The following is a 15509-nucleotide window of genomic DNA, read 5'->3' as shown; positions in this document are numbered from 1 at the left end:
TTTACAGTTTTTTTTGTTTCCCAAGCCAAACACCCTCAGTTTTAGCTCTGTTTAATTTCAACCCTGACAATGTTCCAAATGTTTCAATCATATTAAGAGCTTTTGAAATATCTTGTTTTGTTCTAAGAAAAAGAGTTGTATCATCTGCTAGTTGACTAATCTTTAACGTGTGAGTTTTGCCATCAAGTTTAATTTCAAAGCCTTTGAGGTCGTGGTCTTGTCTGATCCTACATGCTAAAATTTCAACAGCAATTACAAAAATTATCGCACTGCATGGGCACCCTTGCCTAATCCCACGAAAAATGCTTATAGGTTTTGAAATCCAACCATTGTTTATAACTGAGCTTTTAATATCAGTATATAGAACTGTAATCCATTTCAACATAGGTTTTGTTGTTAACGTATTTTGTCGGGTACTATATGACGGATAGCGTTTGATGTCTTTAGCCGAACAGTTTTATCTTTTTTTACTTTATTCTCTTCCTGTGTGCTGGTTCATATTCTGGACGCCATTTTTTGTTCCTTTCAATTGGGAAAACGGATAACAAAAAACAAATAATGAAACTTCGAAATGAAAAAATACTAAATACTAAACTCGTTCAAAGGGTATATACACGTCTCAATCTTCAAAATCGCTTATCTAAAAATACTACAGTCGCTAACATTTTTAATAACAAAAATCGTGGTAACCCTTCTATCTATAAGTGTCATGAAAAAAAATGACTTACATGTCCCCGTCTTTCCACCAACAATACGGTAAGGTCCACGTTTAATGGTCGCAAATATTCCTTAAATGTTGATACTGATATCAATTGAAAAACTAACAATATTATATATTTACTCACATGAAACAAACCGGGATGCGGTATTCAGTACGTAAATGAAACTAGACGATATTTATCTAAACGCACACAAGAACACCTTTATCGTTTTAAAAGACCCCATATTCAAAAGTATCATTTATCAACACCTTAAGAAGCACAATCATCCTTTTAAATATTTAACAGTTCAACCTTTAGAAGTTGTTAATAAGCAGCCTGGGGAATCTCAATTAAAATTTGTACGATCACGGAAAATTATTAAATTAAACTGGATTAAAAATTACAGACAGTCTATCCTCTCGGTCTTAATGACAATTTCATGGGAATTGGTAATATATCAAGAACAGATTCTGTTAATATTTTGGATATAATTTCTATATTTTGTTTTGTTCACGTATCGTTGTCAATATAATTGAATTTGATGCAACTGTCATACAAGCGAGAGGTTTAGCTAGCTATAAAACCAGGTTCAATCCACCATTTTCTACATAAGAAAATGCCTGTACCATGTCGGGAATATGACAGTTGTTATCCATTCGTTTGATGTGTTGATTTTGCAATTTGATTAGGGACTTTCCTTTTTGAATTTTCCTTGGAGTTCAGTATTTTTGTGATTTTACTTTTCTCTAAACCAGTTCGTAAAAACCGTTCTCATGGGAATAGAATAAATCGCAATCAAAGAAAATTTCGTATCAACAATACAAATATTTCGAACCGAATATCTATTTCAAAAAACAACGGTAGACAATATCTATTAACCAAGCTCTGTTCTTTACATCAAATTTTGGAGGAATGCAACACAATTCCTTATTGCAGTCCTCAGCATGAAATCGTCCAAATTATAATTGATTATTGTTATGCTAAATTGTTTCCCAAAATTGATCGCCCTGAAGATCACAAAAAACATTTTATTAAAATTAAATATATCAATAAAGGTTTTGATTTTGTAAATATTGCCGGTATTTTTAATGATCATTCTGTTAAAGAACAAATTCCTGACTATTTTGATAATACTGAACTCCCTCTTATTTGTTATGTATACAAAAAATCTACCCGGAAATATGTGTTTAATTACAGCGAAGTGTGTAAAGATGTAGATATCAGTGACAATACACCTACGTCATGAAATTGCTGTAATTCCGAATACATGTATGGTCCCAGTTCCCATGTTATAACAGGAGACCTTAACATCGTTCGTGACCGAGAGTTGAAATCATTCCTCAGTAAAGGACGTAAATATCGCCCCCGTCAATTATCAATTGGAATTAGTGTCGTAACATTATCCACGACTCACTCCGTACTTACTGCTCTAAATGGATAAAACGACAAAAACGCTGACAAGAAATCATTAGATTCTTTTTCTAATTCGATAATGAACATAGTTGATATACGTATTCAACATTTTAAAGAACATTTTACTCCTAACAACAACCATAATTGCCCTATTTCTCGTATCAAACATAAGCTAAAAGAACTCGCCAAGGAATTTGTTTTTGTCCCGGCTGATAAGGCTGCTAACAATATCATTATTGTTTGACGTAAATTTTACATTGAGGTTCTGAAAAAGGAAATTACGAATTCACCATCATTCCAACTGACTCCATTTTCGAAAAATGACATCTGTAACAAACAAACTTTTAGCTACCTCTTTACAAGCAGAACCAAATACAATGAAAGTTCCAACTATGTACTGGCTTCCGAAGCTGCACTAAACTCCTTACAAATATGGATTTATTTCGTCTTCAAGCCATTTTTCCACTACTAAACTATCTATTCTACTTACTAGTACACTTAGTACAATAAAAAAACTGGTAAAAAATTGTTCAAATAAGGCCTTTGAAAATAATGGAAATAATTACTTTTGGAGTGTCAAAAATTCGTTGGAAGTACTTGATAAATTGCATGCTCATATTGGTGATTTCGAATCTATCAATTGGACCTGCTTTGATACTATAACTGTCCTTGCATTTTTACTAGATAACATTTTTGTTCGCTATGGAGATTCCGTATATCGTCAAGTTATTGGAATTCCCATGGGAACTAACTGTGCACCACTTATTGCGGACCTGTTTCTGTATTGTTACGAGTTACAGTTTATGACTAAAATCAACAAAAACCCATCGAAACAACATCTGATTCAAAAATTTAATAACACTTTTAGATATTTAGATGATATATTGGCTCTCAATAATGACGACGTCAGTATGTACACTAAAGAGATTTATCCTGCCGAACTGACCTTAAATATGGCTAATACTAACAATGAACACTGCCCTTTCCTAGATCTTGATATCTATATCTTTAACGGGAAGCTTAATACCAAAATTTATGACAAAAGAGATTATTTTTCATTTCCTATTGTTAATTATCCATTTTTGGATGGTGACGTTCCCTTGTCACCGTCTTATGGTGTTTATTTATCTCAACTTGTTCGATTCGCTCGTGTATGTAGCAACGTATTTGATTTTAACGAAAGAAATCTCTGTATTACTGAAAATTATTATACCACGGTTTTCGATATCTCAAACTAGTCAAAACATTTACTAAATTTTATCATCGGTACAATGACATCATTCGTAAATATAAATTAACATGCACACACCTAATACGCTCAGGTATTTCACATCCAATCTTTTATGGTAATATTCTTTACAAAAGCTAACCAAACCTTTAAGCAGACTTATTCGGAAGGGATATAGTTACGATACTGTTGTCAAGTCATTCAGGATTGCATATTTTGGTATTAATATTGATTCACTCATAGGGTCTTTGCATCGGAAATAAACACATTTATTCTAAAACCAGTTATTGGCATGATACGGGTTATGTTCTTCTCATATATTTTATGATGTTATGATAATAAACCCCTAGCTGGAGGGGTTGTACTTGCTTTTCATATGATGAAGACATAATCTTTCAATCAGTTTAATTGAGGTCTGGAGCTGGCATGTCAGTAACTGCTAGTAGTCCTTTGTTAATTTATGTATCATTGTCATGTTGCTTAGTTTCTTTTGTTACCTATTCTGACATCGGACTCGGACTTCTTTTAAACTGAGTTTTACTGTGCGTATTGCTGTGTGTTTGTTTATTCTACATTGGCCAGAGGTATAGGGGGAGGGTTGAGATCTCACAAAACATGTTTAACCCCGCCGCACTTTTGCCCCTGTCCCAAGTCAGGAGCCTCTGGCCTTTGTGAGTTTTGTATGTTTTTTAATTTTAGTTCATTTATATGTTTTGGAGTTGTTAATATGACGTCCATTTTCACTGAACTAGTACATATTTTTATTTAGGAGCCAACTGAGGACCACCTCCGGGTGCGGGATTTTCTCGCTTTGTTGAAGACCCATTGGTGGCCTTCTGCTGTTGTCTGCTCTTTGGCCGGGTTGTTGTCTCTTTGACATAATCCCCATTTCAATTCTCAATTTTATTAAGAAGTCCCTCCTCCTGTAGTGGTAGCCATTTTGGTGTTTATAGCAAGTGCATAACCCGATGATACGTCTATTATCTTTCCAGCGCGTTTTTTTTTTTCTTTTTACCGGTGTTGCCAACGGGGAAAGCAGGACTAGTTACCGCTTCACTCCGTCTCTCTTTACGTTTGTACATTTGGGTCGATAACTTTTGTCCAATTTTTTAAATTTTGCCATATTGTATCATGTAAGCAATTTTCCAATCAGTCGTTCAGCCACTTCCTGTTTGCCGATAGGTGACATTTTGCAACACTTATTGTAAGAGGAACATTTTATTCAAGCAGGTTTGGCTTCTACGGCAAGGAATGGTTATATATGTGATCCAAAACTTGATAATGTTGAATTGTACCGTGTACACAAGATTTTCATCAGCCATGCAGTCACATCCTGTTTGCCAATAGTGTTTGAAATGTTATAACACGCAGAGTACAAGAAAATGTTTTGCAAAAATGATTGGCCTGATTCCTGGGAGGGTGTTATTTTATATTTGCTCAGGAGCTTGATAATGATGAATAATGCCGTGCAGGCATTTTTTTATAGTTAGCTAGCTAAACCTCTGACTTGTATGACAGTCGTATAGAATTCCATTATACTGACAACAATGTGTGAGCAAAACAAACAGACATAATAGGTAAAATTGTCAAATATTTGATTACAGCAGTCAACATTGTGTTATAATCTCAATCACCTTAAAAAAATCATCAAAGAAAAACAAAATGGCATATAGACGCTATATAGACAAGGTGCATCAGCTAACAATTTTGTTTTTCTTTGTTTAAATAGTTATTTGTTTTATAGTGATTAAGGTTATAACACATTGTTGACCACTGTATCTTAATTTTTGACATTGTTACCTATTATGTCTATTTGTTTTACTCACACATTTTTGTCAATATTATGGCAATCTATGCGATTACCATACAAGTGAGAGGTTTAGCTAACTGTAAAACTAGTTTTAATCCACCATTTTCTATATAAGGAAATGTCTGTACCAAGTCAGGAGTATGACATTTGTTTTTCATTCCTTTGATGTGTTTGAGCTTTTGATTTTGCCATTTTATAAAGAACTTTCCGTTTTGAATAATCTTGGAATTCGGTATTTTAGTTATATTTTTTTTCCAGTTTTGTTTGAAGCGTTTTTGGTATTGCTGTTTGTCTTAACATCGTTTTTGCCATTGTCTTTTCGGTTTGCCTTTTAAATAGTACGCTTTTCATCTTCAACGTCTTGTTGAACCATTTAAAAAAAAATCATTGCATCAAATTGTAAAAAATATTCACTAAAAAGTACATGTACATTCTTTTTTTAACAAGATGTTTCAATGGTTTTTCATGAACCTATATGATACTTTATTTACCTCTTCGTTAGTTTTCTAGAATGTTATTACCAAGTTTTCCTAGAACAGTGTATATATTAGTTCAACATCTGTTGTTTTGAAACTAGCCAACCAATTATTATTTGTTTATAAATTTAGTAACATTTTCCACCACTTTTATTGATTTCATAAGGCATAGGTTTTCTTCGAGTTAATATCATCAAACACCAAACACAACAGTTGCAATTTATTTCTTCTCATAGTAAATGAACTCTCTGTTATCAGAGCATTCGAAATTCAATTCCGTTCCAGCCAACCGCTCAATGCATTTGTGACACCATTACCATATTCATTTGAATTACATGTATACACGATTCGTACGATTTAAACTTACCTACATTGTAACATGTTTTTTAAAAAAGAAATATCAGTTGAAAAGGGCCTAACTCATCAGATCGACACGAAGCACAAAAAACAAACAACTAACAAAATCATTAGAATGCTAAGAACCTATTATAGATTACTCGCAGTTACTGAAACCTAATCGACAGCCAAGAACAATTAATAAAAAACCTATATCCAAAATAAAATATTAATCAGTACACATCTAATGGATTTAGTGAAAAATAATGAGATTGAAAAATGCAAAAATGAAAGTATCGACATTATGTAGCACAGTCAGTCTTTAAAACTGTATGGCAATACATATTTAATTATGTTTCAATATATTTATAAGAAAAACTATGTTAGAACCGATGAGAACAATATTTAAAGATCTTATTTCCACTTTGTGATCGATTTTGTCACGTTGTTTTCAGTAACATAAATTCATTTTTAATTAAGTCATTGAGACGTATCTGCTATTTCTATCAACTATATGTATTCCAGCATAAGCAACATGGATTAATGTAACATTTGTGTCTATATTCGATTTACAATGTATACGTTCTTAAAGAGGTAAACGAGGGTTATGTATTCGTAAATTGAAGCAATCTTATTCGGTGTGTTTTAATGCTGAATGGTCATTTTCACAATTTTTTATTGTTATCCATTCACAAATGCAGAGATGTATTTTCTTACCTTGAAACAGATGGTTAATCCAAATAGGTTACTGTATGTCCCAATGTTAACCCTATTAAACGCAATCTGCCTTGTCGCTAAACGACCTTTTATCTCAAGACAAGATGAGGTATACATATTTCATTTCACGTTACTTGTGGACTAGGACTATTATAGGCTAAGACTCTTACAGGAAACGTATCTCCCTAATTTGGTTAGTAATTTTTTTTAATTTTATTTTACATTTTCTTGGTTGTAATTTCAATTTAAGTTATTTGTGATTATTAATGATTATAGAGTTGGGATGCCTCTAAAGATTGAAGACTGTCTTAGCACTAAATGTGGTTTAAAGCATCAGAATATATAGGAAAAACGTTGAACAAACAGGGTTTAAATAAGATAAAAAAAAAGTTTTTAACAAACTTACAAATGTATAAAACATATGAACATCTAATATCTTTCGTTATTTTAATAATCAGTGCCAGGTTCTGATATTGTTAATTTTTTTCATGGTGGGTAATCAGTCAAAACTTGTTATTTATTATGTTAATAAAGACATGTTAACTGCCCTAAGATTTCAAAAAATATAGATAAGGAGATTAAGTAACTGAAAAACAGACAACTGTCAACTAAATACCAAAAGGACAAAAATGTAAACGCCTACTGTCCACCAATGGCCTTTCACAATGATTAAACCGTATAGTAAGACCTCACTTGAACATATGACATTTAACCTAAAAGAATTATGTACATTTTGTAATTACCGGAAATATTTAAAGAGTTTAACTCCTAGTTGCAACTTTTCTTATATTTGTGTCTTATAAATCATCAACACGAAAATAACTGTTAATACAATTATGAGACGCGGTCAAATGCATATCAATCTATTTTAGAGACTCTAACAAAGTCAACAATTCGCTCTTTACATTCACAACATCACTTGATTTTTTCCTTAGCATTTTGCTTATTTCATTTAAAAATATCAATCAAGGTAAAAATCACCCTAAAAACGGTGTTAGAGAGTTAAGAGTGGGCGTTTAACTCGTAAATGCATTTGGAATATGCAAAGCAAGATATATGTTTACTCAAAGTAAGGAATAGATAATAGCCTGGTCACCAATTGCCTTCCACAATATTCAAACCATATACATGATATAGTTAGGCTTTATTTCAGCCTATCACATTAAGCGAAAATGAGATATGTTTTTTTTTTAATAATTACCTGAAATATCTAAAGAGTTAAACTCCAGATTTCAACTTTTCTTAGCTATATGTCTTATGAATCATCAACATATGAATAATTATTAAACTATTAAGTGACGCGACAAATTTATATTTATTTTGAGACAAGAACAAGACGGCAACCAACTGTAACAACGTCTACAATTCGTTCTCTACATTCACAACGGCACTTTTTTTTTCGCAAGCTAAACACGTTTTTCTTATTCATATTTAAAAAAAAAAAACGTTCAAGGTAAAAATCACGATGATAGTTGATTGTATATTAGCATGCAAAGAGTTAACCGTGGTCGTAAAATTGGTCAGACGTTTTGGATAATGCAAAGCAAGATATAGTTATATGTATACATGTATCTATAAATATAGGAATCGCAGGAATTTTTTTATTTAACTGGTAGAGTCCCCTCTCTCTATTGTGTTAAAACGACTTATTTTAATAATATATCGATCATTTTATTTTATATAAATATAATCTTATCAGAAATACATTTTCATGACACGATATCACGTTTACGAAAAGGAACTATATTAGTATACTCCAAAGCATTGGAGACGTATGTCGTTTTGTTGTGCCTTTGTTTAATTACATTGCTTTATCCAAATAAAATCTGTTGAAAGTCTGATATTTAAGGTTATTTATTTTAAAAACAATGTTCATGATTTCCAAAAAATCGTTCTTGGATTAGCTGATGTTGCACATTTATGTTTATTTACTGTGTGTTTTTGAATCGTTTTAAGTTCTTGTTAGTCTAATTGATTTCAGAGCATATCTGTTTTAGGTATCACGTAATTGACCTACGCTGAAAATGAACATAATTTTTAAGCTGGCTGTAATCATAACAGGTAAGGGGCGTGCTGTGTCTCTTGAGACTTGTTAAGTTGTCTCTTCTATTAGAAAAAAATAATATTATAATGTTTAGGTTATGTTAAAAATGTGTTTAAAACATGCTAGATATTGAAAGTCAATTCAAAATTAAACTCTTAAGTATCAACATTTGTAAGGAACGCAATGCTTTCGAGTATACATCTAAAATGTTAGATACATTGTTCATTAAAAAAAATGCACTAACTACATTGTACAACTTAAATCTATTAATGCACACTTTTTGATAATGAAACGTATTATCATCTGTGAAGAAGACACATCTGTAACGAAATTTGCCTTCTTGATTTGTTTTGCTTTTTTTTCACTCAGTATCTTACAATGTATTAGATATAAACGTAATACATGTTCAGAGTATATGATTGTATAAAACACAATTAAAATTGATTATGTAACAGCTTAGTATGATATTTGTTAATATGACTAAAAGCAAGAAAGAATATATTGTAATTTGATTTCAGAATTCTATTCTCAGTGTCAACATTGCAAGCAATACATATATGTAGACCTTGTGATTACTATAATAATATCAAAATTTCTTTTTTTCAGCTTTAATGCCTGACAAGGTAAAACAATTTGTGTTTTCTTTTTTCTGAGATTCTATTGAAAAAAGAAGATTTTTTGGTTGTAAAATGAAACCTGCATCTATATTACCAATACTAATCAATAGGTTTATATGACAATTATTTAGAATACGTATAAAATATACACACAACTAGAATATAACACTTTTTGTTGTTACATTTTTTTTAAATTTTGAATATAATTATTCCAGTTGTTTCATTCTAGTCATAACACTTTTCACTTTTTTGACAGTATTAAATTTGGTTTACTATTGAATAATCTCGTGTAAACATTTATATCATAGAACAATAGCGTTGCCTGGGATGACTAGAAGTGTATTTATAAGTGACTTTCGTTTTCAACAAATAATTAGAAGCCCGTTTATATATATTGTGTTAAAGCATTGTGTACACCCTCCACATTAGAAATACACGCTAGACAAATGTTTCGTCAACATAAGTATAATCAGTAGCACTCGAATCTAAATAGCTTTATTATTGAATAAATAATGTGTTGACGATAAACCATTTTTACATCGTTTAATGGAAATGTTTCTGTCATGGGTCAGTAATCTTTTCATAATGATTATAAAAAATCATGTTTTTTTTTTTATAATGCAGACTACCCAGATAGTTGCAGGAAATGATGCATGTATTGAGGATTTTCCCTTTATCGCAGAAATCCAACGTCGAGAAAAGCGTCGTGATCCCTGGGAACATTGGTGTGGAGCGGTTATTCTCTCTGAAACGTGGCTTCTAACCTCAGCAGCCTGTTTTGAAGGACGGTATGCAATTTCCATATTTTCCTTGTCCTAGTATTATTTGTTTATCATATTTTAACTCACTTACCATGTCATATATTTTCATATAAATTATGTAAACTCTTTAAAATTGTTTGACTTTTTATGAGAATGTAAATAACAATTGTATTCAGCCTAAGTTATATACAAAATAAAATCCACAAGCTTAATGACTTCGAAAAATATATTTAAAGGAATGGAACTTTAAATAATAGATTAATTGCAATTTGACGAATTATCGGTTGATTTGTCTCAAATACAACTAACTTTTATACAATTTTTATAATACTTTTAATTCGATATATAGGCGTAATATAGACATTCGAGCATTTGAGTGAATACCATTTTGAACAATTAGGCCTCTGGTCTACTGACTCTGCATTTGCCTCTGCTTGTTATGTTGTCGTATAATTATTTTCAGTTTCAACAGAATTACTATTCTAGACTCCAGTTTGACTGATTTTTCGTTTGTTTGAAGTTGTATGTATTCTATCTAAAACATGAAAAAAGGTGATCTATATCATAAAATGTAAGTTACTTTCATGGAAATAAATTTTCTGACTTCATCAATATACCAGCCTCATCTCTTCAAAATTAAATGGACGTCTCCTAAACGCTGTGTTATTGCAGAAACAGTTAATTATAAAACTCTTCTGTAATGATACAGCTACAATGAACATTATCTATTCAGAGAATACATTTGTTATAAAGACAGATTTTTTGGGTCTTAAAAGATGCATATGACCAGGTAAAATTACTGAACTATTGTTATTGTATTTTCAGAATAAAAAACATGCGTGTTCGGTGTGGCTTTGATGATCTATCAGATCCAAAAAAACAAATAAGAACTATTAAACGCTTCACAATAGTAAGTATCTGATTTCATTTTTATTTCTTTTTTAAGGAGAAGGGAAAAAAATATGCATGTTTATTTACATAAAAATTGGAATTTTAACAAAAAAAATAAAAATATATAAATGAAACCCCCAAAAATCATATCCGAAAAAAGGTTAAGAAAAACTGTTTTTCTATTTAATATGAATAACAGGACAATGCATTTATGTAAAAGAAACAGCAATATGACAATATAATTGTAAATTTTGATCAAAATGTAAGGTGTTTACATTTTTGAGACATGGTTTTATTCCGTAATCAGCTGTTTGCAAGCTTTAATTGGATCCTAATATGGTGTGTTCATTTATTAAAACAGTTAAGAATATCAACATGATCAATATGAAAGCATTTCACTGACTAATAAGGCTCACACACACAAAAAAAAAAAAAAAAAAATTATCATACAAATAAGACAAGGATTCACATTTTTTGTTTAATCTATGACATGAAAATGAACAGACCTAGACAACACTTCATTATAGAATGTTTCCTGCAATTCTGTATATCTATATCTATGTTTATAACGGTGATATGACCATTAGAGGTCATCTCGATGGTGTCTAGTCTGAAAAACGCAAGAAGTGCTTATACATTATAACCAATTGTTAACATGGTTAAAGCTCGAAACAACTAAATTATTTAGTTGTTTTATATTTTAAATGACTGTCAATTTAATTAATAATAGTCACACAAAGTATGATATTATTTGTAAAATGTATTTGTCTTTTTTAACCAGTTAAACTACAATTTTGTGTTCTTTAATATATATACAGATATGATTTTATCGATATGCCGTAAAGAATTATTTTCACTACCTTCATACCTCTGCAACACATCATTTTGAAATCACAGTCAGATGTCAGTTATTGTATCAGGTTGAAAGTCCTTTGTTTTAATGATTTAATCTTGTTGAGTGGACGAGGTAATTTTGTGTGATAATTGACACACAATATCCCTTACTTAATATACTTTATATGAGCTCATCATTGAATCATATATGACATGCTTGAATAAGTGTCCTAGATATTGGCATTATGTCTATGTAATATAAGAACATCTAATTATGTTTTCACTTTTTACATCTTAGTCTTACAAGGTCCAATTGATGAGCTACGTCAAACTATACCTTTGCAATATTGACTTGGTTAATTTAAATTGCAGCATCCACGTTATAATATGAACGAGAACTTTCAATTTGACAATAACATAGCTGTTATTAAACTTCGTACTCCTCTGAAATTTGGACCTAGATGTCGAAATATCTCTTATACAACAATCAAAGGTAGTGATGGTCTTAAAAACTGTCAAGTATCAGGCTGGGGATTCGTTGATGCTAAAAGTAAGTAAAATGATGTAAATAGTAGAATTTTTGGTTTAATTCTTTACGCAATAACAAGTTTCAATGGAGATTTAAGACATATCAAATGAAATTCTTAAGTCAAACAGTTCCGTTATTCCGTTGTCATAAACACTTACGTATAAAATAAATAAGGAAATCAAGTTGGAATACTTGTTGACAAATCCTTTTGTTTGTCTACAATAATCAATAATTATTCCCTGAGATATTAATAGTACACCCTGACCATAGTTTAACATCTTTCTTACTTTTTGTACGCAATATTTGAAAGATATCAATACATGTAAGATAACATCTAATGTCCCCTTTATACTAAGACGGTTTTCCAACGTAACAATACGGTTGCCTCACAACTTTATTCACCAAGTATCGAAAAAATTAAAGAAGATGATAGCACGTACTGCCTTTCAAATATCCTCATCTACACTAGTTTATTTCATGCAGCGTTTGTCAAAAAATTGAACCGAGTGAAAATGTCTGAAATTTGTTTAAATAAAAACCGACTTACTCATTATATAGAATATTCGACAAATGTTACTTTGCAATTATTAAACAATTAATAATGAGATAATTTATTACACAGGAACAGAGGCAGACACTCTCCAGTTTGCAGATATATCAGTTTTATCCAATACCAAATGTAATGATCTAGCATCCCCTACAGTACCAAAGAATCAAATATGTGCTTATGACTGCAAGAATATACAACAAGCTTGCAATGCAAGTATAATTACTTTTATGTCTTCTGAAACAGTTTTTTTTTAACTCAAGTTTCTGCAAAATTAAAGTACATTTTTAGCATTGTTAAATGACACTAGTTTATATGAATAAACCTAATTATAGTAGCCTTTAAGTGTGTATTTAAGTAACTTGATATAACTCGTAACTCTTCATAAATCTACAGAACGTTTAAAAAAAGTAATGTAAAAAAGATAAGTCAAGTGAGATTCGATCAGAATTCATAAACAGGACATCAATCCTACACTGGGGTCTCGGTTGCCGAGTGTTCTAATTCGCCCAACAACTGCATCAATAACCTATTAAATCAGAGGTCGTAATTTGACTCCGCACGTGGAAAGTGCACTCAATTTCAATCTTAATTGACTACGATTGTAAGTTTTCTTACTGAAGGTCAGTTATTTTCTCCGGGCACTCCTGCTTTCCCCATCTATAATTTTTTCTCGCCACGAAATCGCCAACAAGGCGAAGAATGGCGTTGAACACCCATCAATCAATCAATGTTAATGCTTAAAAAATATGCATTTGTGTACATTTTGATAATTTATAGTAAAAGGTCCATGCGTATAATTTGCAATTTACTGTATAAAGGTAAAGGCACCGGTTTACCGAAAGACAAGTAATAAAAATAATTGTCTTACTCATGCGTAGGTTTTAAACAATAAACAGTAAAATAACAAAAAATACCGAACTCTGAGGCAAATTCAAAACGGAAAATCCATCAAATGGCAAAATCAAAAGCTCAAACACGTCAAACGAATAGGAAACAACTGTCCTATTCCTGACTTGGTAAGGCACATCCTTATGTACAAAATAGTGGATTAAACCTGGTTTCATAGCTAGCCTAACCACCCACTTGTATGACAGTCGCATAAAACGTCATTATGTACGAACAATACAACAGACATAATAGGTAAAAATGTCAAAAATAGTTGTTCAGTGGTTCTCGTTTGTGGGTATGGTTCATAAGTGTTTCTCTTATCTCGGTTTTTTATATAGATTAGACCGTTGGTTTTCCTGTTTGAGTTGTTTTACACTAATCATTTTGGTGCCCTTTATAGCTTGCTGTTCTGTTTGAGCCAAGGCTCCGTGTTGAACTCCATACTTTGACCTATAATTGTTAACGTTTTTTACATTGTGACTTGGATGGAGTGTTGTCTCATTGGCACTCATACCACATCTTCTAATTTATATGTACATCAGTCAACATTGAGTTATAATAGATTGGTGTAAACTTTTCAATGATATCATCGACCAAAGAGTAACAAGTCAAAAACATACCAAATTATATGAGATCTTAATGATCGATCACGATCAGAACTCTGGCAGCCACACCGTTGATATAATTAGGAGGACCACACATATATACGACTCTGTATATAACTGTAAATAAGTTAATAGAACTAAAACAGTACATCACAATTTTCAAATGTATGTATGATAATATTATATTTATCTGTTTACATGTCATTCAAAACGCCTTTTTGTTGCATGGTCATAATGAATGCTAAAATGTATATTATCTATATGAAATTCTATATTTTATGAAAACAATACATAAAATAAGTTTTGAAAATAACTTTAAATCTTTCTAAATTGAAGTTGTAATTCTATTTTCAGGGTGACGGTGGCGGACCTTTGACATGTGAAAGAAAAGGAAGTCGTGTTCTCGTCGGAGTATTTGCATGGCAGTATAATGTTTGTAATGCTGAAAAACCGTTTGTATATTCAGCTGTTGCTTATTATACTTCCTTGATTGAAAAATGGACTGGCATTAAAGGAATTCCTTAAATTGTAGCTAAACAAACGATCTGTGAAAAATATATAAAATAAAATAAACTAAAAATCGTGTGCGGTCTTTTATTATAGAAAAACAGCAAATACGGTATTCTCACAATAAAATCATTATGTCTAATAGCACAAGTAACTCTGTTAAATAATTGGAATGATGGAAACATGAATTGGAAAAAATGTTCATAAACTATTTAAAGGGTATTTCTTTTAAAAGACATCTATTCTATCATTCAAGACGAAACATTAATTACGTTCATCACGAATATAAGTGAAACGATAAAAAGACAGCAACTAAAAAACCATTAGTAGAAAAGGGAAAAAATAACCATGTCCTGAAAATCAACAGACAACAAACAGTAACCAATAAAACATTACAGAAAAATATGGAATGCTAACCTACCCAAAAACTTGGAATTTATTATGGTGCCCAGTTTATTAAGCTGTTCTTTCTCTTTCCAAAGCTTTTTTTCTTCCCTGTGTCTTCAACTGCGAAAGCAGGACTAGTAACTGCTTCCCTCTGTCCCTCTTCCGTTCGTACGAAATACCTTGGGTAAACCACTTATCTTAAATCTATCTTATCG

The 15509-nt window shown here is 31.3% G+C and overlaps 1 protein-coding gene across 1 annotated transcript; it reads left to right on the top strand.

Moving 5' to 3' along the window:
• The first annotated feature begins 6782 nt into the window (after positions 1–6782).
• LOC127711371 (plasma kallikrein-like) lies at positions 6783–14944 on the top strand. The gene is made up of 8 exons (XM_052217404.1): positions 6783–6874; positions 8679–8742; positions 9332–9348; positions 9967–10130; positions 10929–11013; positions 12201–12378; positions 12980–13116; positions 14755–14944. The coding sequence occupies exons 2-8, from the start codon at positions 8706–8708 to the stop codon at positions 14923–14925; spliced, it is 789 nt and encodes a 262-aa protein (XP_052073364.1). The 5' UTR covers positions 6783–6874; positions 8679–8705; the 3' UTR covers positions 14926–14944.
• Positions 14945–15509: the final 565 nt, after the last annotated feature.

This window comes from Mytilus californianus, unplaced genomic scaffold, assembly GCF_021869535.1.
Source record: "Mytilus californianus isolate M0D057914Y unplaced genomic scaffold, xbMytCali1.0.p SCAF_8, whole genome shotgun sequence".
Lineage (NCBI taxonomy): Eukaryota > Metazoa > Mollusca > Bivalvia > Mytilida > Mytilidae > Mytilus > Mytilus californianus.
Note: the sequence above shows the minus strand (reverse complement) of the source record. Positions and strands in the feature narration are given on the sequence as shown.

Bases quoted from the DNA above. Each gene is read 5' to 3' on its own strand.
- LOC127711371 (XM_052217404.1), top strand. From the start codon at position 8,706: ATGAACATAATTTTTAAGCTGGCTGTAATCATAACAG. The intron at 11,014-12,200 runs GTAAGTATCTGA...TTTAAATTGCAG, and splicing joins CTATTAAACGCTTCACAATA to CATCCACGTTATAATATGAA. The intron at 13,117-14,754 runs GCAAGTATAATT...TTCTATTTTCAG, and splicing joins ATATACAACAAGCTTGCAAT to GGTGACGGTGGCGGACCTTT.